At 47.7% G+C, this 27689-nt stretch overlaps 1 protein-coding gene across 6 annotated transcripts in view; it reads left to right on the top strand.

The window, feature by feature from the left end:
* Positions 1-27689, top strand: part of EIF4ENIF1 (eukaryotic translation initiation factor 4E nuclear import factor 1) — a 386373-nt gene that overhangs the window by 192992 nt on the left and 165692 nt on the right. For all 6 annotated transcript variants that reach the window (XM_069619809.1, XM_069619814.1, XM_069619813.1 and 3 more), the window contains exon 8: positions 18163-18298. In XM_069619809.1, the coding sequence (XP_069475910.1) occupies positions 18163-18298 (136 nt within the window). The remainder of the gene's footprint in view (positions 1-18162; positions 18299-27689) is intronic.

Raw genomic sequence — 27689 nt, 5'->3', positions numbered from 1 at the left:
CTCTTGACATAAGCACACAACCCACGGCACTTCGTTTAAGATAAAGCCCTAGCGCCAATAGACGCCAGGCCCACTGGCATACTCCACCGGCCGTAAGGGTCGCAAGCCCTCCCCGCCACCAGAGATGCGACTAGCGACTGGGATACCTGCAGAAAAGGGCGCTACCACCAAAAACGCCAGGTGACACGCCTCGTAAGAGTGCGACTGTTGCCGAAAAAGACTCAGCACCGCCCAGTACGACGCCAGACAAACCCTCGATGGAAAAATTAACCGTTGAGAGCTTGTCTCATATAGTTTCCACTGACAGCCAGAGACAGATGGCGAGTGATACGCCGAAGCCCGCTCAAGGCCAGGGAGATGCCGAGCAGGCCGGAAGGGAGGCAGGAACTGCTCCCGCCGTCGAAGGAAGGCTCTAGCCTACGAGAAGGTTTCTCAGAAGGCAAAGGGACTTTATCCTCCAATGGGACAGATCTAGACGGCTACAGGGTTAGCACAGTGGACATTTCAGATTGCAATCATGTATGGACAAGCTGGATAGATTTGTCCACGCCTGAACATAAAACACCCAAGAGGCCAAGGGAGGTACTTCATGAGGGCCCGAGGGCTAAATATACTAGACTATTTGACCCCCTTCAAATGGAGACTAATACTTATGACCTCACTGAAGAAGACTCACTTCCAAGAGGATGAGGAGTTCTTAAATAGTGAAGACCAACCGAACCTCGAAGAGGAAGGTTTTGAAGAAAACCCTGACATAGGTGGGGGAGGGCTTCGAAGAAGACCCAGATGAAGGTGTTGGGGAGAATTCTCTCTTTAAGCTGAATTTCCTAACCTAGTGAGTCCCCCAGCAGCTTTGCTGGATTTCTGGAGTTGTTTTTTTTTCCTCCTGCCAAGAGTGAGACTCTTTTTCTCCCATTCTTGGACATGATTTATGGTATTGCTTTGACTGGTAATGTGTTTTATGGGTTATGGGGTCCTTTCCTCCATAGGGTCCAATGCGTTTTTCCTGTGTGTTACACAGCACCCTCTGTGCAGTAACACAGGGGTGTCATAACGACACCCCACCATAGACTCCATACCCTGGGACTGACTGTCAACCAGGGCATGTAAGTCCCCATTGGCTTTACTAGTCCCAAATTATTAACAGAAACCAGTACAAAACATCATATTGTGGACGTACTGGTCAGGGCAATTCGATTGCCCTGGGGTCTGTTAGTCAAGGGGGCATGTCTCCGTCCCCCCTGATCGAGTTTTGGCTGGTGGCAGTGGAAACTACTTTTTATATTCGACCGCTAATATTTTCCTATGGGATTTTCCCATTGTTCGAGGCTACCAACTTTATTTAATTCTCATAGCCTCGAACATACCGCCGGTTTATTTAATTATTAATTCGCTGGTTGGTATTTTTGCCAAGACTAGATTCTAAAATGGCGTTTGTGTTCTCTTCTGTGACTCCAACCCAAGTCGAGCCCTTTGTTCCACTTTTTGGCGGCCTTCTCCACAGAAGCCTCCAAGTGGTGCCACTCTGTCTGGGTACCACAGGGGGTGTGGGAGGGGGTTTAGGCACCCTGGACCAAGTTACCTTGGTAACTCAGGTCGCACCACTTAGCATGTTGGAGTGACAGCTAGGCTGAGTGAATGTTTTCTGCATAAAAGCAGGGCTTTGGGGGACTGGAACTTCAGAAGTCGCCACAGGACCTGAGAATCCGACGAGGGAGAAGCTGAGCCGACCTACCACGACACCACCGGTGGAGCCCTGCAGAACCGACTCGCCATTTCCCGACGACAGAAGATCTCCCGGCTGGAGAGGCTTCTTCCCCCTGACTGAGAAGGGGAGAACTGGTACAACCAGTTTCCCTTTCTTCGCACCCCAGCCCGGTTTGTGGTCGAACTGCCCGTGCCAAGCACCCCGGCAGCCGGATAGCCACTCGTCACTGAACCGCGAATCACCGGACCGCTCCTTGTACCTGAGAAACTCTGCGGCTGGTTTCTTCCCTGGCAGTGCAACACTCGTCTTCCTCCATGACGAGATCCTCTCTTCCCCGGACGAAGCACCGACTTGCACCCGCTGCCAGGAACTGCCCCCGCTGGAGCGTTCTCACCACTTTAAGGTACCGTGTCCGCCAGGCCTCCCTTTCTAAAGATTGCTACAAGGTAATAATAACCCCTTAACCTTCTGGACTGGGCTGGCCGCCTTGACCCTCTAACTGGTCCCTTTCTTTGGTCCAACTCCTTTTTGAACCTTTACAAGACTTTTGTGCACTGCAACTGTGTGTCCTCTTAAAGCGGATCCGGCCTCTTGAACTTTAACTTCACGGTTTCACTTTGCCTTCCCCTCTTGCTATGTTCTGGTAAAAGTGTTGGGATCTGTTTCAACTTGTTCTCTGCTTTTCTCTCCCTTTTAAACCGAATTATTAGATTGCCATCTACGTTAAGCGCTCACCGCTGTCTGGAAATAAGTGGGGCTTTACTTAAGACTTGCCTAATATTCTTTTAAGGGAGTGTATCTTTTAGTGACCGTGTTTTTGAATTGCTTACTATTAGTGCCTGTGTTTTTTTTTTTTTTTTTTTTTTTTAGAGGTGGTTTTAATTAAATATATCTTTTACACCAAGCCCTGGTCAGTGTTTACTCGTTCTACTGTTTTCTCTTGACCTATTGTGAATACTCTGTATACTGCCTAACTCTTCTTTAGGGAAGTCTGACTGCTCAGCCACAGCTACCAAGTGAATCAAGTGGGTTTACTGCCAAACACCTGTAGTCCTAAATCTTTTGTAGTGGCCCCAGAGGGAACTGCACAGGTTTCTGCCTAACAGCAGTCCCCAACAGCGTATACAGACCCTGAGATCCTGAACCTTTCCTCTCCTCAAACCACACCGGTCAGGAACCCGTCACCTATAGATGACCAACACACTTTCAACACGCTATTACGAAAAGCAGCAGCACACTTTGAAATTGAGACTGGGGAAATTACTCCCGATATTGATTTTGTAGAAAATCATTAAACCTCCCACTAGCCAGACCATTCGCCTCCTTGCCTAAGTTAAGAGACAAATCATCCCATTGCTGTCTACACCTGCGTTGGTTAGAGGGGTCAACCCTAGAATTGAAAAACTTGTTTACTCCCTCTCCTTTTGGACCCATTATACATTTAGGGTAACTCAATACCAGATTCCTTGGTGGTAACTACCACAAGGAAAAGGGCAGGGGTTCCGCTATCAACTAGCGAAGCACCCCCGGACAAGGAAGGAAAGAAACTCTACGCCCTGGTTAAGAGAATTACAGCCTCGGCAGCTTTTGCCACCAGAATTGCCAATAATACCTTTCTGGCAAGTTATGCTGATGCCCGTTGGGGAAAGGTACGCCAAGACCTCTAGGTCCCTGAGCCCTGAAGAACTCACTTGTTAACCACTGTAACAGAAGGAACTCTGGTTAACCAGAGCATCATTAAAAACACACTTGCTGCTGCAGAAACAGCTGGTCGTTCTTTAGTCCAGGGGATACTTCTAAAGCGTCATGTCTGGCTCTGCAACTCTGGTTTTAAGCCAGAAACCAAGGTGTCACTCATTAATAAACCAATAGAGGATTCTAACCTCTTTGGGAAACCGGTGGATGACGCACCGGAGACCGCAAAGGATTTTGACACCCTAAAGACTTTGGACCAGATCTCAAGGCCTCCCAACAAGCGAGGATTCGGCCACAAATGCTTTTTTTCGAGGCCAACGTCAACAGCAGTACACTGCAGGCAACTGGTCCTCTACTAAGGGAACCAGTGGCCAATGCACTCGGAGGACAACGCCGTGCCGTGGCAAGAGTAGATTGGGGCCCCACTCCCAGAGATTCCCCGGCTACCAACACCAAATGACCCGATGGTTCGGGTCCCCTCCCATGCATCACCGTTCGGGGGCCGGTTAACCTCTTTCCTACCAGCATGGGAGGGAATAACATCAGACCGCTGGGTATTAACTATAGCTTGCGGTTACTGCATAGATTTCAGTCAGTCCCCCACGTACAGACCCCAAGGGGACGATGCCCATCACCGGAGCACCTCGCCATCCTTCAAGAAGTGGAACTGCTGCTACTAAAAGGAGCAAGAGGTGGTGCCTCTATCACAGGTAATGGAAGGTATTTATTCAGTGTACTTCCTTGTACCCAAAAAGGACTTCACCATGCGCTCTGTACTAGATCTGCTCCCAGCAAACAAATTTGTCAAACCTCAAATTTCGCATGGTGACCTTACAGGAAGTAATCCCCCTGCTTTCACAGGGAGATTACATGACAATAATGGACATGAAAGATGCATACTTTCATCTTTTAATGTTGCCAGCGCACAGAAATATCTGATTCATGATAGAGGGCAAACACTACCAGTTCAGAGTGCTACCCTTCGGCATAGCGTCAGCACCAAGGGTATTCACGAAAGTACTGGCAGTGGCCCACCTGAGCAGGTTGTCCATCCCAGTATACCCTTACCTCGACGATTGGATCATAACAGGGGATTCTTATGAGACATGCTTCTCAAATGCCCAAAAGACTGTAGACCTTTTGTTCCAACTGGGCTTCTCCAACGAGAAGTCCAGCCTAGACCCCAGCCAGATCAAACCATTCCTAGGGGCTCGAATTCGAACAAAGGACAGCCTTGTCTTCCCCTCCAACGAGATGGTCCAAAATATGCTGTTTCAGATCCCTCTGTGGCCGGTCGAGAGGTAACGGTACGCAAAGCAATGCGTTTGCTAGGAATTATGGCGTCATGTATATATTGGGTACCACACGCGCGCCTGCGCCCAATGCAAGAGTGGCTCAACAGCCAGTGGTCAGGCCAGCGGACAATGGGACAATCTAGTGGTGGTCTAGCAGGCCTTGGTTCTCTTGCTACGGTGGTGGCCAAAGGAAAACCTTGTAATGGGGAAACCATTCGCCACGCCCGCAGTGGAAGCCACTCTAACCAGACGCATCCCTCACAGGATGGGGGGGGGGGGCTCACCTATCCCATCAGACTGCACATGGAGTTTGGACTAGGAGTGTATCGTCCAAATACATAAACTTGCTGGAACTGCTAGCAGTCTTCAAAGCACTGAACGCTTTCTAGGCACACCTGCAAGGGAAGACAGTGATGGTCCTCAGACAGCGCCACAGCCATGTACTACCTGAACAAGCAAGGGGCACGCACTCTCCAGGACTGGCCAAGCTGTCCCAGAACATCTGTAAGTGGGCTCTCAAACACATGTTCCTGTTGTCACAACATGTACCAGGGGAACTCAATCTGCTAGCAGACAAATTAAGCAGCAGAGACTTCCCGACTTCCCTCTGCCCACAGAGTACGAATGGCGGTTAATAGAAGACCTCGTCTTCGACATTTTCACACCAGAAATGGATCTGTTCGCAACTCTGGAGAACTCCCAATGCCAAGATTACGCCTCCAGGTACCCCCAGAACCAATCCAAGTGGAACGGTCTCTGGCTAACCCCCAGAACCAATCCAAGTGGAACGGTCTCTGGCTAACATGGTTAGAGAAATTTGTTTATGCTTCCCCCACCGTCCCCCCCCCCCCCCCCCCCCCCGACTCCCCTTCTCACCAAAATAGTGCACAAGATGCACCGGGAACCAGTCACCATACTAGTGTCCCCTATGTGGGCCCGGCAGCCATGGTTCGCTCACCTGATGGAGATCTCCATCTCCACCGGTGAAACTACCCTGCCCGTACAACATGCTGTCACAGGACAGGGATAAGAGGATACACCCATGCCCACAGACCATGAACTTGGCAGCCTGCCTACTGAGGTAATAGAATTTAGACATTTACAGCTCCCTCAAAGATGCATGGACATTCTTAGGGAGGCTAGAAAACCTAACACCCGTTAATGCTTTTCTGGCAAGTGGAAGAGATTTGTCATCTGGTGTAGAGGTAAGAGCATCAACCCCGTTGACTGCTCTCCCACACATTGTTCTTTACCTGACTCACTTATTAGACTCAGGATTAGTCTTTAATTCTATTAAAGTTCATCTAGCTGCACTTTCCGCATACACCACTGCTCAACAGTGTCCTGGTGGAAAGTCCAGTTATTAAAGCCTTCATGGAGGGAGAAAAGGGGATACACCCTCCTATAGCTAACCCAGCTCCAGGATGGGGCCTAAATGTGGTACTTACCATGCTTATGGGCTCACCCTTTGAACCCATGCACAAAGCATCCCTTAAGAACCTCACTCTTAAAACTGCTTTCTTAATAGCGATCACCATTAGGAGAGTAAGTGAAATACAAGCGCTCTCTATACTAGACCCCTTTGTAACAGTTCACACGGATAAGGTGGTTCTACGCACACATCCTAGGTTTGCACCAAAATGTGTTTCTACATTCCATGTCAACCAGTTAATGGAACTACCAACGTTCTTTCAAAACCCTTCAAATTCAGGAGAAAGGAGCCTGCATACACGATGTGCGCAGAGCCGTTAAGTTTTATATGGAAAGAACTAGACCTCTGAGAAAGACTAATCCGTTCTTCTCGGTGGCAGCAGGAAGAGAAGGAGATGGTTTCAAAATCCACTATCTAGATGGATTGTCCAATGCATCACTCTGTTTCTCTCTTGCTAAGAGAGCACTACCCTTCAAGCCGAGAGCACATTCTACTCTAGGCACTGGGGCTTCCATAGTATTCTTTGCAAAGCAGCAATCTGGAGTTCTGTACACACCTTTACAAAACACTGCCTAGATACCCACTCTAGATCTAATTCCCAGGTGGGACAAGCAGTATTAAGACTTTTCTTTTCTACTGTTCCTTCTCACAACCCACCTCCGGGTACTGCTTGCTAGTCTATGCACAGCATGTGATTCTAAGCAGATTAACAAACATCAGAAGACAATGCATTACTTACAACCATCAGAAATGCTTTTACAGTATCTGCTTAGATTCACATGCGCCCACCCTTCCTCCCTGCTCGGATGGAAGGAACATAGACATCCTTTATCTCTTTTCTGTACTCAGTCACGCCTAATGGGCTCCCTCAGGGCAGAAGAAATAGAGGACCTCGACACGTGAGGGATTGTGGGTACAATGCACGTCACTATAGGGATAGTGTTACAGACACGCCTTGTCGGCGTCACCTTTTCGACTACGAAAAGATGTCGGACTATGCACAGCATGTGAATCTAAGCAGATACAACCATCAGAAATGCTTTTATGGTAAGTAATGCATTGTCATTCTTAAGGGGGTAGGGCCCTGGCTGACTCCCAAATTCACCCGCAAGTATGTATTTTTAATGGCCCTGATAATAATGTACACAGGACATAGTTTTGGAGTATACAGCTGATCTAATACAGATCAGATGCTCGGGTACTTTGAATTCCCCAGTACCTTCCATAGCTCTTTGCGAGACAGTCAAATGCTGTCCAAAGTACATGATTAATACATACAAGTACCTTTTTTAGTAAGACTGTATTTTTTGGGACGATTCAAAATAACATGAGGAACTGGTCTGTGGTGCCTAGTCCCGTTTGGAACCCTGACTGGTGGACACTTATCAGATTATGGTCCACCCATGTCTGGAGGTATTTCGAGGTAATTTTTCCAATAGTTTCCCAGCCCTGTCCAAGAGGGATATAGGTCTAAAATTGGCTGGGCTATCCCTACCTCCTTTGTATACTGGGTTGACTGTCCTACGCCATGAATTTGGGATCCTGCCTGTGAAAATCGCTGTCCTAAAGACCTGGAGTAATATATCCGCCCAGGTACTGGACTTTTCCTTCTAAAAATCCAATGGTATTAGGTCTCGACTGGCCACCTTAGCATTTTTAGAGGAGGCTGAAGCTTCATTTACGGCTTGCAGCGTGATGCATAACTGGTTAATACCAGTACTGCCCTCTATGACCAATTAGTGGGTAAAAGGGATCTGCTGCATAAAGAGCACAAAATGGGCCCTCCATCGGTCCCCTCCCCCATGCTATCCAACATTTGGGGCTACTCTTAAAGATCACTATCTGACCAGTTTCCAAATCACCTTTCTTGACTTCCACATGTTGTGCAATTCCTCCCCATTCCTTTTTAGATATTTGGTCTTTCTGTCATAAAGTAGGTTTTTATACTGGGTTTTCGGTGGACGAAGCAGGCGTCTGTTGACCCATCAAACCATGCCCCAAAAGTAAATTTACTTAAATTTGTCCAACCTAGATGGGCTTAGTTTCTGAGTTAAAGATTACCCTGAAATTGGCTAAAAATGATACATGTATACTTTTTGGGAGGGAGAGCGGAGGGTTAGGATCTTAGCCCATTTCAAGTCTTCGCACAAGGTCTTTAGCCCTATTGGGTCCCTTCATAGTGGCTTCCCTACCAAGTCTTGATTTTCAAGTTTGTCGTGCCTTGAAACAATTGTGTATAGGCGCGTTTATAAATGTCATGTATCGTGCATTGCCACGGTGCGTTGGTCACTTTCCGACCTATCAACTCTAAACTCGCCTGCCCATGCTGATATTAATATGTAGTTCATTAATGAAGAGCTGTTCACTTGGCTGGTTGGTCTGTGACAAACCTTCCGTTGCAGGCTAAGGTCAGATCGGGGTTGAAAGCCCACAATCCAAATGTTCGAGGGAGAAAAGGCTGAAGATTATTTTTCCAAAATCTTCAGTGTTTTCTCCCCAGAACATTTACAACTTGACCCGACCACACCCTTTGTGTCCCTGCAACGCATGTTTCCTTTCACATTCCCTGATCGGAAACCAGCGCTGCAGGTTCTTTTCTGTATTTTTTTTTTTTGGGGGATGACTGTGGGGGACACTCCTGCACTCCTGCTCACAATATAGTGAGCAAGGGTGCGGAGCCCTCAGCACCGATGGTGTGATTTGGTTGAAATTTCCGTCCACTCAGAATTTTCTAACACAGCCAGACTTTTAAGCTGTCATTTTGGCCAGTTCCCTAAGGTCCAGGTTCTGCAAAATTGTCAAGTACAATGAGATTGGGCCATGCGCCACAAGGTCTGGGATATCCCAGGCTTTGTCTTGATCCGGCCATGATCTTTCAAGCAACTTAATCGGCTCCATTTGCAGGTTAGTCGTCCACTATCATAAGTTTTTGGCACGCGGCTTTGTTGGTGGTTGGCGTATTCTGGCCTGATTCAATTCAAGCCATTCCTGTTATGCCAGAGGCTCTGTTGTAAATATTTGACATAATGTCTATACAGAGGTACATTTAATATACAAAATGAGGACATCCGGGGACAGTTTCTTATTCCCTTTTTTCTGTTACCATCACTACCTGCTTTCCCTTGATGTATTAAAGTCAATGTAAGCTCTTCTGTTTAATGTATATATTCAATAAAATGGCTTACTATCGAGCTGTGTGCGTTCTGTTCCTAATGCAGCTTTTGTGTTTGGTTAGTCTTAATTTTTCTTTCAGTTTTACTAATGTGGAGTATAGATTTCTGAGGCTTGTGTGATCTGCTTAGATCACATGCTGTGCATAGGCCGACATCTAGTGGAAGCTGCAGAGTATTAGTTTGTTTTTCGAAAATAGGCGTCGACACAGGGCGTGCCAGTAATACTATCCCTAGTGATGTCCACTGTACCCATGATCCCTCGCGTGTCTAGGACCCACAGATTGTTTTTTCCGCCATACTTGTCAGAAGCATTCCGCGGAGTTCCCTGGCTTTTAGCCATAATTTTGCAAATGGTATATTTCCCCTTTTCTTCCATTCCCATGTCGAGTCACCCAATTTCGAAGCTCGACACCCGGAGAAGAAAACAACCGTCGGGAGCTGCACGACTGACTTTGGGCCTCAGCCCTTGAAGTAGGGAGAGTGTGGCGTGGTACATATATATATATATATATATATATATATATGAGTATCTCCTACACACACTAGCCCGCTGTCACAGGGTGCGTATGGAGGGTACCTATTTCCAATTTTCCCCAAGTGCAACCGCAAGTACCCTTGGGGTGACAGACGCGCCACCTGTAACCTCTGCTTGCCGAGGGACCTCCCCGAGGGGATCTGCAAAGCGTGTAGCCGGTTAAAGGCTAAGACTCTAAAGGACCGTTCGACCAAATGTTGGGCCCACCACGCCAGGCATCGAGAGGCCATGGAAGCAGAGGGCACCTTCAGTGATGGCAGCAACGCCATATTATTGGACGCCGAGGGCAACATGCTGTCGAAAGACAGCCAAGAGCAAGTCCCAGATCTCAGAAGGTTGTAATGCAGGGCAGCTATGGGAGCACACCCGGCGACACAAGTGCTACCTACATCACTTCCACTAAACACTCGAAGTCCAACCGAGACTCTGCGCGTGTGGAGTTCTCGGAAAGAGGCACGCAGAGAGCGGTCCACCGAATCTGTGTCCTCTGGGCGTTCTCAGTCAAGATCGCCGCATGACACCATGCAACCATCCACTGTTACCAAGAGTGCCTCACTCACCAAAGTTATGGAGGTACGATCGTCGGAAGACGTAGCCGACCTCCATCCCCAGGCCACACTCCAGGGGTCGACGTCAGCAGACCGCTCGACGCCTGCTCCCGGATCCCGACATCCTCACTCTAAGGAAAGGGACTCTACCCCCGAATCTCAGCGCCCGACGTCGAAAAGCTCAGAGAAGGTGAAAACGCCAGGGAAGCACGCTTCCACTCATGGGGAGGGGGGGAACCGAAGAAAACATATCAGCCTTCTTCTACACCTCTGCTACATAGACGGTGCTAAGTCTTCTGATAACCACCTAGCCAAGACCCCTGCACAAGCCCATAGGTCCAAGTCAGGTCACAGCGAAACCCTCCCAGGAATGGGTAATCCCCAGCTCCAAAGAATGGTCCAGTGAGGATATAGACAGTTATGTCTAGAATGTCATCCCTAGCAGACTTCTATGCCAAGAACCCAGATCACTTCCTCTCCTATAGCCCTGACGGGGCTACTCCCTCAGGTTCTAGGGACCCGCAACCCCCTGGTAAGGAACATCGAGTTGAGGCAACAACGCAAACTGTCTTCTGACCCTTTCTACGTACAGCCATACCCTCAGTATAGTGAGGATCCACTACAATATGAGGATCCAGAATTTGTAACGTTGGATGACCAAACTGGGGTGGACTACTATGGGGATGACTAGGACCAAGAGGAGGAGGAAGATGACCCAGAAGTCTACAGAATAGACGCCCCGTTAGGCAAAGAACCTCAGGTTACCAACTCCCCAATCGACGACAAACCTCTCCTAAATGAGGTTTTGTCTAGAGCGGCAGAACACTTCCGCATAGACACTCGGGGAGCACAGGATGAAAGGGACTTTGCCGAGTAACTAGTAGAAGGAAAAAAATTGCCCAGGCCATCCCTATTCTCAAGTCTATACAAAGGAGAATTTATCCTTCCCTTCTCAATCCTAACCTCACCAGGGCAGTAAACCCAGAATCGAAAAATTATTCAGGGCAGCCCAATCAGACCTGCTTTACATAAAGGGGCAACTGAAACCTGACTCCCTGGTAGTGACTAATACCCGGAAGAGGGCGGGAACACCACTATCTTTGTCTGAGGCCTCCCCCAACCCCCGACAAGGAGAGAAAAAATCTGCGGGTTGGGAAGGAGGGTAGCCTCCACTTCCGCCTACCAGGCAAGGATTGCCAACTCCACCACCCTGTAGGCTAGTTACAACTGCCACCAGTGGGAGCAAGTTGCTGCACTTAACTCTGCACTGGAACCTTTAAAGGGCCAGTTGGCACAGGTTGCGTCGGAGGGGAGAGCCGTGTCCGGTTGCATCTTTTGATGCCGTGGATAACACCGGCAGGCTAATAGAGCACTTTCATTAAGAGGCATGCTTGGTTAAGACAGTCGGGGGTTAAACCCGAGACACAAGCATCCTTTATCGACATGCCAGTGGAGCCTAATCTACTGTTTGGCAAGGCGGTAGAGGACGCATTAAAAAATGCCAAAGATGAGTACGAGACTCTGAAATCCCTGGGACAGTTGACCAACAAACACCCTAATCAGAGGGAATGGCGGCCACAATTCAGAGGCTCCAACTATTCTCAGGGGCAGGGTACATCATGGGGTGACAACCAGCAGTCTACCCAGAGTTACAACCGGGGAAACCAGAGGGGCTGTGGTAAGGGAAGAGGCAGCCCCAGCAGAGGCGGCACGCCTCCCGCAAAAGACGCCGAGATCAGGGTCCCTTCCCACGCATCTCCAGTAGGGTGATGCATTACCAACTTCAACCAAGCTTGGGAAGGGATCACATCAGACAGATGGGTGCTGTCCGCAGGATACTGCATAACTGCTAGAGCGTCCCGGAAACCACCCCCACGACAAAGTACATTCCTTGGACCACCAGAAGATCCTCCTCGAGGAGATAGTCAATCTTCTAGAAAAGGACACAATCAAACTCGTCCCGGGCAAACGGGTAAACAAGGGTATTCAACTTACTTCTGACAATGCTCCCAGTTTTAGACTTACGCCCTGCAAACAAGTATGTCAAGCCCCAAAAGTTTTGCATGACTACTCCAAGAGGTAATCCCCCCCCTCCTTAAAAAAAAGGATTACATGGCAACATGAAAGATGCCTATTTTCATATTTCCATGTTCCCAGCGCACAGAAGATTCTTGCGCTTCAAGGTGGACGGTCAGCACTACCAATTCAAGGTGCTGCCCTTCGGTATAGCCTTGGCTCCGAGGGTATTCACCAAGGTTCTGGCGGTGGTGGCGGCACACCTATGCAAGGAAGCAATCCCAGTGTACCCTTACGGGTTTCTCCATAAACGAGAAAAAAAAATCAAGCCTGGTGCCAAGCACCTCCAAACAGTTCCTAGGAGCTGTACTAAAAACTTGAGGGGTTGGCCTTTCCATCAGAGGAAAGAATTCGGAATCTACTACTGCAAATTCCTCTATCTGCCCGGTCGCCAGATAACGGTACCAAAGCGATGCGTTTGCTAGGCATGATGGTGTCATGTATTTACCTCGTCCCCCACGCCTGTGCATGTGTCCCATGCAAGAATGGTTGGCGAAACAATTGTCTCGGGCAAGTGGTCAGTGGGACGATCTAGTGGTCGTTTCGCCAGCACTGGTACAAAGTCTTCACTGGTGGACAAGAGAAAACCTGTCAATGGAGAAACCCTTTTACGATCCAGAAGTACAGGCTGTAGTCACTACAGATGCATCCCGGTCAGGGTGGGGAGCACACCTCATTCACCACACAGCTCAGGGTCTCTGGTCTCACACACTGGCCAAGAATCATATCAATCTGCTAGAGCTTCTGGCAGTATTCAGAGCGTTTCGAGCGGTCAAGCCCCATCTGTTGAACCTGTCAGTGCAGATCTTAACAGACAGCACGACAGCGATGTACAAGCAGGGAGGGACTCGTTCGCCAAATCTGTCCAAGCTTGCCCAGAAAATTTGGATATGGGCACTCAGACGGAACATTTACTTGTCATCTCAACATGTTCCAGGGATCTCAATTCACTAGCAGACGCCTTGAGCAGAGATCCTCTCCCAAGAGAGCACGAGTGGTCTCTACAGACAAGTCGTAGAAGACATCATCTCACAGTGGGGTTTCCTCACTATAGACCTATTCGCCACAAGCAAAAACAGACCATGCCCAGACTTTGCATACAGGTTTCCCCAGCCAGAATGCAAGGGGAACGCCCTGTGGACGTACTGGTCAGGGAAGTTTGCCTAGGATTTTCCACCAACTCTTCTGAGGAAGGTGGTCAACAAGATGCACAGAGAATCGATGACGCTCATCCTAGTTGCTCCCATGTGGGCAAGACAACCGTGGTTCCCAAACCTGCGCAGGCTAGCAGCGTGCAAACCCATCAGACTCCTGTGCTGGTACAACCTACTATCCCAGCACCAAGGTCAAAAAGTGCATCCTCAACCCAGCTCAATTAACTTGGTAGCATGGCTCCTGAAGTCAGTTTGGACTCCTCAATTTACCACAGAGGTGCATGGACATCCTAAAGGAATCTAGGAAGCCCAACACTAGGCACTGTTATTTTGACCAATGGAAAAGATTTGGTATCTGGTGCCAGAATAAGCAAATCAACCCAGTTGATTGTACTCCTTCCACTATTGTCACCTACATGCTCCACCTGCTGGACGCAGGGTTGGTAATTCACTAACGGTACACCTGGCAGCTCTGTTAGCATAAACCACCTCCCTTAACAAGGTTTTGTGGTGGAAAGTACCAGTGGTTAAAGCCTTCATGGAAGGGGTAAAGAGACTCCACCCTCCAATTTCTAACCCACCACCAGGATGGGACCTTAATGTGGTGCTGGCTAAACTCATGGGGGGCCCCCCATTCGAGCCCATGCATAAAAGCAGTCTCAAACACCTGACATATAAAACTGCCTTCATAGTAGCCATTACATTGATAAGAAGGGTCAGTGAAATTCAGGCTGTCCATGCAGGATCCTTTCTTTACTGTTCATAAAGATAAACTGGTTTTACGAACACACTGTAGGTTTTCACCTAAGTTTATTTCTAAATTCCACGTTAACCAGTCCATTGAGATTCCAGCTTTCTTCCAAGAACCCCAAAGCTCTGCTGAGGTGAAACTACACACCCTAGATGTGCATAGGGCGGTCCTATGCTATGTAGACAAGACCAGACCGCTAAGGAAAACAGACCAACTGTTTGTCTCCGTAGCTACAGGCAGAGAGGGAGATCCCGTTTCTAAAGGTGCCATCTCTAAGTGGATTATAAATTGTATCCAGCTGTTACTCCCTTTCTGAAAACTCTGCCTTTCACGCCAAGAGCCTACTCTACAAGAGGCATTGGGTCCACTCTGGCTTTCATTGCAAATGTACCCCTTGACACCATTTGTAAAGCAGCTACTTGTAGCTCTATTCACACATTTACTCAGCACTACTGCATTGACACCCATTCCAAGACAGATACCCAAGTGGGACAAGCGGTTCTAAGACATCTGTTCGCTCATGACCCTTCTCACATCCCACCTCCTAACACTGCTAATCTATGCACAGCATGTGATCTAAGCCGATTCCACAAGCCTCAGAAGGGATACCTTATTCACCGTAATTGTATTTCTGATGTTTGTATCTGCTTAGATTCACATGCGACCCAACCTTCCTCCCCTCTGAGAGAAGGTGCATGGATGCTTGTAGTCTTACCTTTCTATCTGCTTGGATCATCTGTACTCGTGCTACTCCTCATGTCAGGAAAAAATACAATCTGAGGGTCCTAGACGCGTGAGGGATCATGGGTACAGTGGATGTCACACTAGGGATAGTATTACTGGCACGTCCTGTGTCGACGCCCATTTTTGATTTTCGAAAAACTGTAATACTCCGCAGCTTTCACTAGATGTCAGCCTATGCACAGCATGTGAACCTAAGCAGATACAAGCATCAGAAATACCATTCTGGTGAGTAATGTATCATATATCTATATATCTCTTTTTTGAACACGGACACCAGTGACTTTTTACCATTTGATCTGTCATTGGCTGTCTAGTCTTGAGCTGCTGCTCTTACCTGGCTTTTAGGATATGATGGACCCTGCAACCTAGAGATCTTGGAAGAAACTGAAGGAGCCACAACTACTGTCCAGCTACAAGACTTGACAAAAAAACAAAGGCTATGGTAGCCTTTTTTTTTGGTAACGGGGCGCCTGACTCATGAGTGTAACAGTATCAAAAGAACAAAGGCTGAGTCGGAAGGCTACCCCTCACTGCATGGAGCCGTTGCAACGTTCTGACCAGGTGGTCAGCCAATGGCAAATGCCTCATGTTAGGGAGAATTCTCATAAGTGCCAATTCCCTTCACCTTGGAGACCCCCAGCAACTCCATAGGCCTTATCTCTTCATGTCACACAGCACCCTCAGTGCAGTGACACAGGGAAGCCGGTCAGGCTGTCCCAAGGTTCAAATACCATCTCTGGGATAAACTACTGTTTCCCAGAGAAGTAAAGTGAAATTGACTTTACTAGTCTTTTTAAATTCCTAGACCCAGCACACACTATCTTCCTATAGAGTGCTGGAGGGTTACCTAGTATGCTCAGTGTCTAGAAATTCATGTAGCTGTCAAATGCTACCCTTTGCTCTCGAAATGGATGGTGGCAGTGGTTTTACAACGAACTACCATGATTTTCCCGACTGCAAACATCGGTAGCGTTAAATAGCGGGAGCCATGTTTTTCAAGATGGTGTCTGAGCCGCCTTTGTTTAAATGGGTCCTAGTTGTCTTTTTTTCGCCATTTCCTTTTGGAATGGTCCTTCTAGAGTTTCTCTGCACACCAAACCAGGTTTGGTCCCTTTGTTCCTACGCCTTTGGCAGACTTCAGGACTGAGGACCAGAGTGTCTTGGGTGGGCAGGAAGTGAGGGAGGTGCCCAAAACTCCCTGTGCTTAGTCTCATAGGAGACCCAAATGCCTTCTGGCGTGATTGGCTGGCTGACTGTCCGGCAAGGACAGCCACCCTGCTGGGTGAGTGGCAGCTAGGCTGGAATGAATGGGGGAGAACTGAATAAAAGGCAAGTCTCTTGGCTTGGAAGGCAGTTGACCACTGGAACGCAAGAACCGAAAACTAGCTGGAAGAGCATGGCTGCTGCAACTCCTGGACCGTTGGTTTGCCCGGCGAAGCCCTGCTGCAGGTCCGAATCGCCAAGTTCATCTAGACAGCGAAGCCCTGCAAGGATGACTTCTACCTCTGAGCTGGTGGGACAATCACTCGTAAGCCACCTGGATGCCATTCTCGGAGCTGGTTGTGTTTTCTTCAGAGTGCTGCAGGAAACCGAATAGCCAGGGAGAAGGACACCAGTTTGTGTACTTGACTACAGCTACCGGAATTGAAGATTTGCCTTTGCCAGCTTTTTGACCAGTCGCAGTGCAGGAGTCTGCGATGTCCGTCCTCTTGTCCCCACAACTTAGGCTCTGGAACTGCGAGATCTGCAGGAACAGACTTCAGCTTTTCTTCATTGTAAGGTACTGTGAAAACCCGACCGGGAGAACTTACCTCTCAATGCGAAGTGCTTGAAACTTTGGCAACTTGCAGGCCTAGTCGGTGTGTGTGTGTGACCAAACATATGAATCTTTCTTTTACAAACTACTTCTGAGAACTTTGGCAAAGAACTTTCCGTTTAACTCCCAGAACTACTTTATCCTATGCTAGACTTTAGCCCATTGACTTTGGCCTAACCTATTGCATTGAATCAACTCCTCTGGGGAAATAAACTATTTGCATTGTTTAAGAGTAACTAATATTTTTATTAACTTGTGCATTTTTTGCTCCTTGCTTCTACCTGCTCTGAATGCCATTTTGCTCCACCTTCAAAGTAGTTTAAATGCCTCAGAACCTGATTGTGAAGTATATTTGTGAGAGATTGCTTCCTTCTAGTGAATGTTTTAGAACTGACTGAAATAAATAACTTTTACCAAGAAACCTTGAGTATGTCTATTTTGAATACTTGTAATTATAGACCTGGGTAACACCCTTACAGCTCACATTCCCTCTTGAGATAAGCCTGGCTGCTCAGCAACACTACCTCAAAACTGTGGTACAGACTTGTACCAAAGGTTGGTTTTGCTTACACCTGTAGTCAAAGTTGTGTAGTGGTCCCAAAGGGTACTGCATAAAAACGTGGCCTAACACCTCATAACACCCCTGGGCTTACACAAAGGAAGTGAAGCCTCCCTCTCAAAGAGGCATGTATATGCTAGACTTAACTTCATTCAAAGGTTACAGCTTTCGATCCTGAGTAGATGGTTAAGTTTATGAAAGTCAATTTAAAAATAAAGCATGAAGCAAGGTACAGGTGGTCATCACATCAAATAAATCAAACGTTAAGACTAACAATCAAGTGGTATATAGTCGCACATACATTTATTGATTATGCATATCAAACGGTCTAGAAAGTTTCTTGTTACTGGCATTGTTGCCATCCTGCAAATCTAGCAATACTGACATGATTGGATGTACCGTAGTTGCCTGTCAACTTTTCATCTTGCTGCAAACATAGTGGGTGTTGATGGATCAGCTTCTGGTGGACAAGTAACCCCTTGAGAGCTGCATCCAATTCGGAGTTGCCATATTTCTTTTCAGAACTGCACAATTCTGTGAATGTTTGGAAGTTACTACGAAGGTAAGTTATCTGATGTATTAATCTTATCCTGCTTGCATCCTTTGTTTTTTCTGGTTGGGTGTCTGAAATGCCTTTGCTCCACACATCACTTCTCTCTCCCCCCCCATACTGTAGATGATAGAAGATGTTCTAGGCGAAGGCTCCGTCTCTTCCAGTAGGTTTAGCAGATGGTTCTCCAACCCCAGCAGGTCTGTAAGCCGCTCCAGTAGCCAGAGATCCACACCACATGAAGAGCTGGAGAGGCTAGCAGGTAATTTAACTTGTGGCTTAAGTTCTTTGGCAAGTTTAATTTTGGAATGGGGAACTTTTCTTGGCTGTGGATGTTTGCTGAAAGTGTCTAGCATGCACTTTTTGCCATGGTTTAACCATCGGTATACCCTAATTGAGAGTGAATGTTGACTGGCCTGGCACCTACACCTCGAGGGCAGGATTTTACAATGTGGGCATTTGTTGAAGCACAACAGCCATGCGTTGCTTTGTAGCACAGGTATACTCTCGAAGTGAGTATTTTCAGAGGACTGAGTATGTGTCAATGGTACAGCTTATAAAAACTATACATTATGACAAATCTTTGTGGTACAGAGCTTCTCCTGAAAAGCGTCATCTGTAAGGGAGATGCTATTTGCTTGGTTGGCTAGATTTTGAAAGTGACATTTCATTTGTGAGTTGCTTGACTGTTGGGTATGTTCATTTCTATGCCAAATCTCCTTCACCTGTGAGCCCCCAACACTTTTTGCTGGACTTCTGTATTCTTTTGGTCAGTCTTGTGAGTGGGGGAAAAAAGATTCCCACTCACTCTTTTGCTCAGTTTATGGGAACCTTTTGTAACCCTTACTTTTCCCCTCCTGAGTCACATTTTCTTCCAAGTGTTTATGGCATCTGTAATTTACTTTTGTAGCACATGGCACTTTGTGCATGGTTGCTAGGGAGCCCATTTGTAGTTTCCTTCATACTCATTGAGAACTCAAGTTTGCCTTTTATATATTTTTACATTGTGCGATCAGCGCACTCCACCTTATGTTGAGTGAGGGGGGGGGAGGTCACTGTATCCCCTGTCTCACTGCTCCTATAACATTTCTGTTAGTGACAAGCATACCTGAATAGCTGGTGGCAGTGGATGTGTTCTAATGACTCCCATCCCAGTAATGCACAGAAGGGAGTGACTGCATTCTTTTTGTGAGTTGTGTGCTTGTCCTTTCTTGGTCCTTCTGCCGTGCTGGTTGAGGGAGGTCCTGGTTTGACACCACACTTCAGTGTGGTCAGGAAGCGTCCCCATGATTGAGGATTTCATGTTGCACGCACCGTATTGATGACTGGGGAGTGGTGGCAAATTGGATTGGATGTGATGTTGTGAATATAAATATAGAGTGTAGTAAATTATGGATGGCATGTTAAATTTAGTATTGTCTCTAATGGACGCATATCAGAGTTGCAGGCCCATAGAAACATATGTTAAAACCACATATGTAACATGATCTACACAGTGCGCTGAAGCACATGGAATAGACTGGGGGTTTCAATGTGCATGCAGACGGAATCCTGTCCTGAAACCCAGCAGTACAGAGGTAATCATTTTATAAGACACACGTATATAAAATTAGTTTTGATCATAGGAACATATGAATGAAGCTTAATGGGTATATAAACCTGCTTGTAAGGTTTTCCTTTTTTTTTTAGGATTTTGCAGTTGGCAATTGTGTGGTGAATTTTAGGTAGCAGGGACATTCTGGTTTGGTGGGTTGATGGAGGAAGACAAGACATCCAGTAGGTCAGCATTTGAATAGGAGAGAGGTTTATGGTTGAACAATTCTGTAAGGAACATGTGTAATCTTGCTCATTGCATTGAAGCCTTGTAGAAGGGATTGACCATTTGTTTGGGTTGATAATGATGGGGCCAGGGTGCGCGTTGTCAATTATCGTAGAACTAGAGGCTGTACATGTTAAAGTAGTGGTCGCCTAAATTAGTCAGCCAGGAGTCTGGGGCGGATGAGATCGCAATCTGTAGTTCAAAGTAAACCTGTTAGTTCAGCCCCTCTTTTTGATAAAATATCTGAGCAGACCATGTGCAGTCACACTTAAGGTTGAATGCTCTAGGCCCGTTGTTACGCAGTAATGAATAGCTATGTGTATGTTTCATTGTACCATGTTACGACCTACCACGGACCAGTCGCCAGCAAAGGCATACTTCGAGTATGATCTAAAGATGATTGTAAAGATTGTTGATAACTAATGCGAGAGAATGAATTTGGAAGTAAATGGTTTATCCAAACATGTTTGAAGGGTTGGTGGTTATAAATATTGGAGTGTTTTAATTTCTTAAATGTATGACCATGTATATATTGATGTAGTTCTTTGAGACTTGGGTTAGTTTGGTTCAATAGTACCATCCAACTGTTCCCTGTACAACGTGCACTCATTCCTCAGGTGGTGGACCCCAGTTTGGGCTGAGGTAACAAAGGTTCTGCCCGTACAGCAGGAATCCTGTGTGTGAAGCTTGTCTAGTCTCGGTGTCTGAAGACCGGAAACTCTGCTGTTCTTGGTCTTTTAGCAGGCTGGCCTGGAACTAGTTACATCTGGAAGACTGGCTGTCCTAAAAGGACAGCCTCCCCCAATATTTGAAAGCAGCAGAAGTGCTGATTGGTTGGGTTTCTGGATACATGGCTTGAGTCCTGATTCTGAAGACCAGTCTACCACTGGAACTGAATCCAATGAAGAGAATACTCATGGAGCTACTTCCTTTGGCCGGAGATGCCTGCCGAGTGACTGCTGCTGTGCTGACCCTTTCTTCCATGAGACTGAGGCACTCCGAAGAGGACTCCTTCCCTTAGAGTGGTGGAACCAGCCTGTCTTGATGTCCTGCATTTGAAGCCATCCCTCAACCTGTGACCTTCCTGGGCTGCAGGCTGCCAATAGCCTGTGAACTGTGGCTCATGTGCAGTGCATAGTCTTCCGAATAACAAATTCTCCTGAAACTTTGGACTGCATCTGGACCTAGAGGCAAGATTCCACCCTGCCATATCACCTAACCAGAGTGCAGGACCAAGCAAGCAAGGCAAATCGACAAGGTGAAAACAATTCATCTGATATTTTGTAAAAGGCCCAAAAATCTTAGGTGTGAGAAGCAATGAAGGATCTTGTTACGGAGAATTCTCATTATTGCCAAGAGGACAAGGCTGGTGTAGTGTCCCACAGGGTTACTACATACAATCTTGCCTAACAAAAGTAGTGAGGCTAACAAAAATGTTACATAAGAATGTAGGATAAGGGGGTACTGGGTAAACCACTCCCTCCGACCACTCCACATAAGATTGTGTGCGCTGGACCTACAAAAAGAAAAAAAGGTAAGTAAAGTCCATTTCACTTTACTATTCTTGGGAACTGTAGTTTGCCCAAAAAAAGGTGTTTAAACCTTGAGAAATTTTAAAGGATTTATCTGGGACACTGCACTCAAGAAGCATGTCAACATACAAAAAGATGCCTATGGAGTTTGTCAGACTCCAAAAACAAAGGAAACCTAATCCAACGCAGGTCATTGTTGGGGAGAATTTTCATTTATGTGCAAATTCCCTTCCTTCTACCTTAGACCCCCAGCTCTTTTGCTGGACTTTAGGACTTTAATTTTCAACCTGGGGAGAGCGATCTTTTTCCCAAGATCTCATGTATTTCAGTGCAGTGGCACAGGAAAGTCTTTCAGACTTCCCAAAGGTTTAAATACCTTCTCTTGGATAAACTGTTTCCAAGAGCAGTAAAGTGACACTGACCTTACTTACAATTGTAACTATCTAGACCCAGCACACCCTATGTTACAATAGGGTGCTTGAGCGGTTACTTAGTATCCCCCTCTGTCTGGTTTCTCATTTAACATTTCTGTTAGCCTTTCTACAATTAATGGCTGGTGGCAGTGGTTTACTTTGAACCATTGGGAGTTTTTACTGCGGCCTGTGTTCGCAGCTGCAGTAAAGCACCCATGGATGCCCATTTTGTCCAAATTGCCTGTCTCTTTTTCGCCATTTCTTGCTGGTAAGGTCCTTGAGATTTACTCTGCGCGCCAAACCATGTTTGGTCACTTTGCCTTTGGTGAGATTCATGAGTGAAGCCCGCCTCAGACTACAGTAGGTCTGGCAAGGGCAGAAAGTGAGGGAGGTGCCCGACACTCCCTGTGCTTAATCCCCTTGGTTACAGGAATGCACCCAAAGTTGATTGGCTGGCTGACGGACAGCCACCCTGCTGTGTGATTGACAGCTAGACTGGAATGAATGGGAGAAACCTTCATAAAAGGTGAGGCTTTTTGGCTTGGAGGTCATAGTCGACCACTGGATGAAGGAAGCCAAAGAATAACTTGGAAGAGACGCCTGCTGCAACTCCTGGACCATTGGTTTGCCCGGTGAAGCCTTGCTGCTGTTTGCCCGGTGAAGCCCTGCAAGGACGACTTCGCCCTTTGAGTTGGTGGGACCAATCAACTCCAAAGTAAACTCGTTTGGACATCCTCTCGGAGACCGCTGTACTTCTGCTGGAACTGAAGTACCCTTCTGCTGGAAGTGAAGTACCAGGGACAGGAACACCAAACGGAGTGCATCACCTAAGTTGAACCCAAGCTTGTGGAAGATCTTCCGGGCTCCCAGTAAGCAGGACAGACAAGCCTGAGCCACCTCAAGCGTGCTGGACACCAGGTGCAAAGAAAGTCCAGAGTGGTATCCGAGAGTCCGCAGTAGTGCTATTTGCAGAGAAGCGAGGAGCTGAAACCGCAAAGTGCCACTAAATAGAAGTGTGCCCTTTTCTGCTGCTGACCATCCCATTGCAGTGCAGGAGTCCCCAGAAGTCCATCTTGTCCACTCGACTGAGGCCCAGGAAAAAAAATCTGCACAGGAACAGAAGCCAGTTGTAACCATTTCTTCTAACCAAAGGTATTGCAAAGTTTGAGAGGACATACCACTTATTGTAGCCTTACTTGATCTCAGTTGAGACTTGTCTTAGTTGCTTCTGTAGAGTTGCTTGCATCTTCTACCTCGCACAAGCTTACCAGTTTGTGACCCTACATTGATTCTACTTTTTCTACAAAGACTTCTAAAACTTTGTGTATGATTACTTGCCTGCAAGAAGTGCTTCAGCTCACCTAGACTTTTGCCCAATTGACATTGGCTGGCCTAGTGTTATGAAGAATTCTCATGCATGTGCTAATTCCCTTCACCTTAGAGACCCCCAGCAACTTTGGATTTTGAGGATCTTTTTTTCCCACTCTCTCGTATTTTGAATGCGTTACTCTAGTTTTCTTTGCTTATGTAGTTTTAGACAACTCGATAGGCGGCATCTTTTAATGTGTCACAGCACCTTCATTGCAGTGGCACAGGGAAACCTTTTCAGGCTTTCCCAACGTTTAAATACCTTCCCTGGGATAAACTGTTCCCAGAGAAAGTGAAATTGACTTTACTAGTCTTTTCAAATTCCTAGACCGGCATACTATCTTACTATAGAGTGCTGGAGGGGATACCTAGTATCCCGTGTGTCTGGAAACTCATGTAGTAGTCAAATGCTGTCCTTTCTTCTCGAAATGGATGGTGGCAGTGGTTTTCCAACGAACTAGCGTGTTTTTCCCGACCGTGAACACCAGTAGCGTTAAATCACGGGAGCCATATTTTTCAAGATACCGTCTGAGCCCCTTTTGACAGGTCCCAGTCTTTTTCGCCATTTCTTTTTGGAAAGGTCCTTGAGTTTGTGTCTCCGTGCCAAACCATGTTTTGTCCCTTTGTTTCTATGCCTTTGGCGGGCTTCAGAACTGAAGACCGCCTCTGGTGCCCGAGTGCCCGAGTGTCTGGGGTGGACAGGAAGTGATGGAGGTGCCCAAAACGCCCTCTGCTTAGTCTCCTAGGAGACCCAAATGCACTCTGCCGTGATTGGCTAGCTGACTGTCCGGCAAGGACAGCCACCCTGATGGGTGAGTGACAGCTAGGCTGGAATGAATGGGAAAGAACTGAATAAAAGGCGAGTCTCTTGGCTTGGAAGGCAGTTGACCACTGGAACGAAGGAACCAAAGACGAGCTTGAAGAGGACGGCTGCTGCAACTCCTGGACCATTGGTTTGCCCGGCGAGACCCTGCTGCAGGTCTGAAATCGCTAGGTTCACCTCGACTGAGAAGCCCTGCAAGGACCACTTCTCCTTTTTGAGTTGGTGGGACCAATCAACTCGACAGCCACCTGGATACCATTCTGAGCTGGTTGTATTTTCCTCAGTGCTGCATGAAACCAAATAACCAGAGAGGGACACCAGTTTGTGTGCATTACTCTATCTACCAGAATCTAGGATTTGCCAGTTGCCAGCTTTGCAATCAGTCCAGTGCAGGAGTCCCCGATGTCCTCCTTTTTGTCCCCACGGCAGGCTCAGCGAGAGCTGCAGGAACAGAAGTCTTCAGCTGCACCTTTTTCATCATTTTAAGGTACTGTGAAACTGAGTACTTGCCTCTCGCAGTGAAAGTGCTTGAAACTTTCCCAACTTGCAGGCCTAATCGGCTTGTGATCCAACATATGATTCTTTCTTTTACGAACTACTTCTGAGAACCTTCAAAGACTTTTCTGTTTAACTACCAGAACTGCTTTATCCTATTCAAGAATTTAGTCCATTGACTTTGGCCTGACCTATTGCATTGAATTAACTCTTCTGGTGAACTCCTATTTTTGCACTGTCTAAGAGTAATCTTTTTATTAACCTATGCGATTTTGCTCCTCCAAGTAGTTTAAATGCCTCAGACATACAGTGTAAAGTATTGAAGTTTCTGATGTTTGTTAATCTGCTTAGAATCACATGCTGTGCATAGGTCTGACATCCAGTGGTCACTGCGGAGTATTGCATTTTGTTTTTCATAGTCGAAAAGGGGACGTCGACAAGGCGTGTCTAACACTATCCCTATAGTGACGTGCGTTGTACCCACAATCCCTCACGCGTCGAGGTCCCTCAGATTGTTTTTTCCACCCAGCTACTGGTCGCCTTTATGTGGAGCTCCTCGAGAGACCTTGCCAAATAGTTTCTTCGACCTTTGTTATTCATATCAATAACGTAGATCCCGCCCTCGACGCAGAGCCGTTTCTCCGCCGAGCAAGATCTTCGACGGAAGGACGAGCGGAGGGGATCCTTCGGCGCTGCCGAACACGTGGCCTGGCCTCGCTGGCCATACACAGTAGGGAGAGTGGGGTTTTGTGGTCTTTCTTTTCTTTAAGAATGCCTTTCTCTTTCCCCTCCCTCTTTCGAGGTCGTAGTCACACTTATTACCCTCAGCTATGGAGAGGACGCCATTTAGGTTTTGCCCGCTTTGCAAGGGTAAATATACCTGGAAGGATAAGCACAAACGGTGCAACCGTTGCTTACCCCTCGATCACCAGGACGACGGCTGTGCGGCCTGTAAATTACTAAAGCCCAAACTCTAAAAGACCGCAGGGTCAAAAGGTGGGCGGCCTACGCCATGTCTAGGCCTGACTCCTCGCACGCTGCCGCCGAGTGACGAGGACAGTGACTACACAGCCCCCGTAACGTAGGCTGTAGACCTCTCAAAGGAGCGTTCACACTCCTCGTCCGTCCCTGGCCCCGACAAGCCCGGCTCACGCCCAGCTTATGGGGGATGAGCACCCCGGTGACAAGGACGCACACAGAAAAACACCAAAGCACATACACCCAGGCACACATTCGTCGAAGACTAAGGCAGCCATAGCGCCAACGGGGACGCCGGGCCCACCTACATCTTCCGCCGACCGTAAGGGTCGTCAGCCCTCCCCGCCACCGCTTCCGCGACAGGCGACTGGGCACTCTAAAAATAAGGGCGCTAACACCAAAAATTCCGGCGACGCACATCGCAAGAGCGCTCACGTCACCAACAAGGGCTCGACGGGCAAGGGCTCGACGGGCAAGGGCTCGACGGGCAAGGGCTCGACGGGCAAGGGCTCGACGTTTCATAGCGCGACAGCGACCGATCCCTCGGAAGAGAGAATGATCGCCGAAAGCCTCGCGCGCATAGCATCGAAGGACGGCCAAAGACATACGTCGAGTGAAATGCCGAAAACCGCGCACAAGGCCAAAGATACGCCGAAGGCGCCGGAAAACAGATCAGGCCAGTTCCCGATGCCGACAGAAGGCCCTAGCCAGCAAGAAGGCTACTCAGAAGGCGAAGGCTTTCTTTGACGTTATGGGACAGAACCAGACAATTACAGGAGGAAGAAACCCACTTTTCTTTCCCAGACCATCTTGGCCGACCTCAGTGGACCTTTGAAAGGTTCCAGACCTGTATGGACAAACTAGATGGGTTCATGTCCATCCCAGAAGACAGGGCACCCAAGAGACCAAGGGAGGCACCCCTGGAGAGTCCAAGGGCTAAATACCAGAAGTTTTATAACCCCATACAGGAGGACATAAACTCTTACAATCCCACTGAGGAAGACACCTTCCAAGAGGAAGAAGAGTTCACCTATGTTGAGGACCAACAAGAAGAAAGTTTTCACGAGGAAACTAACCTATGTGAGGAAGGATTCCAGGAAGACACAGGCGAGGGCGACCCAAATCCCTGGCAGTCACCGGCTAGTTCGACTGACACAGGCAGTAGCAGTATAGTCATCAGGTCTACTGAAACTACACCAATTAGGAACCCTTCGCCTGTCGATCAACCCACCTTCAATGCACTGCTGAAGAAGGCAGCAGCACATTGCGAAATGGAAACTGGGGAGGTCACCCCAGACACCGATTTTTGTGGAGAGGATTATCAAAGAAAACCCCCCCACTAGCCAGGTTATACCCATCCTCGCCTCAGTTAAGAGACATATTACACCTTCTCTTTCCACTCCTGCATTGGTGAGAGGGGTCAATCCGAGGATTGAGTAACTGTTCTCTCCCTCTCAATCAGACCCATTATATATTAAGGGTCACTCAATCCCGACTCCCTGGTCGTGACCAACACCAGGAAAAGGGCAGGAGTCCCACTATCTACTAGCAAGGCACCCCCAGATAAAGAGGGGAAGAAGCTGTATGCCCTAGCCAAGAGAATCACCACCTCTGCAGCATACTCTACCAGAATCGCCAATAATAATACCCTATTGGCAAGCTACGCCGATGCTCAATGGGCTAAGCTCAGACAGGACATCGAAGAAGCTCCCGAACCCCTAAGGACTTGTTTACTGGCTACAGTTAACGAGGGCTCTCTGGTCAATCAAAGCATCGTCAAGAATACCCTCGATGCAGCAGAGACGGCTGGCCGCACTTTGGTACAAGGAATTTTACTGAAGCGTCACGTCTGGCTTCGCAATTCCGGATTTAAGGCAGAAACACAAGCGTCACTTATTAATAAACCCATAGAGGAGTCCAACCTCTTTGGGAGAGCAGTGGATGACGCGCTGGAGAACGCGAAGAAAGAATTTGATACTATAAAGACCTTAGACCAAATTTCAAAACCCCCTAACAGGCGGGGATTTGGTAATCGCTTTTTTCGTGGACAACTAAACCAACAGAACTCTTCCAGCAACTACCAGAGTAATAGCGGCCAGTACAATCAGAGGGGTCAACGTCGTGGCAATGGAAGAGGCCGGGGTTCCACCCCCAGAGGCTCCCAAGCCAACACCACCACCAAGTGACGCGAAGATTCTCGTCCCCTCCCATGCAACACCGGTCAG

The sequence above is a fragment of the Ambystoma mexicanum genome, chromosome 10, assembly GCF_040938575.1.
Source record: "Ambystoma mexicanum isolate Mex_15411 chromosome 10, UKY_AmexF1_1, whole genome shotgun sequence".
Taxonomy (NCBI): Eukaryota; Metazoa; Chordata; class Amphibia; order Caudata; family Ambystomatidae; genus Ambystoma; species Ambystoma mexicanum.
Note: the sequence above shows the minus strand (reverse complement) of the source record. Positions and strands in the feature narration are given on the sequence as shown.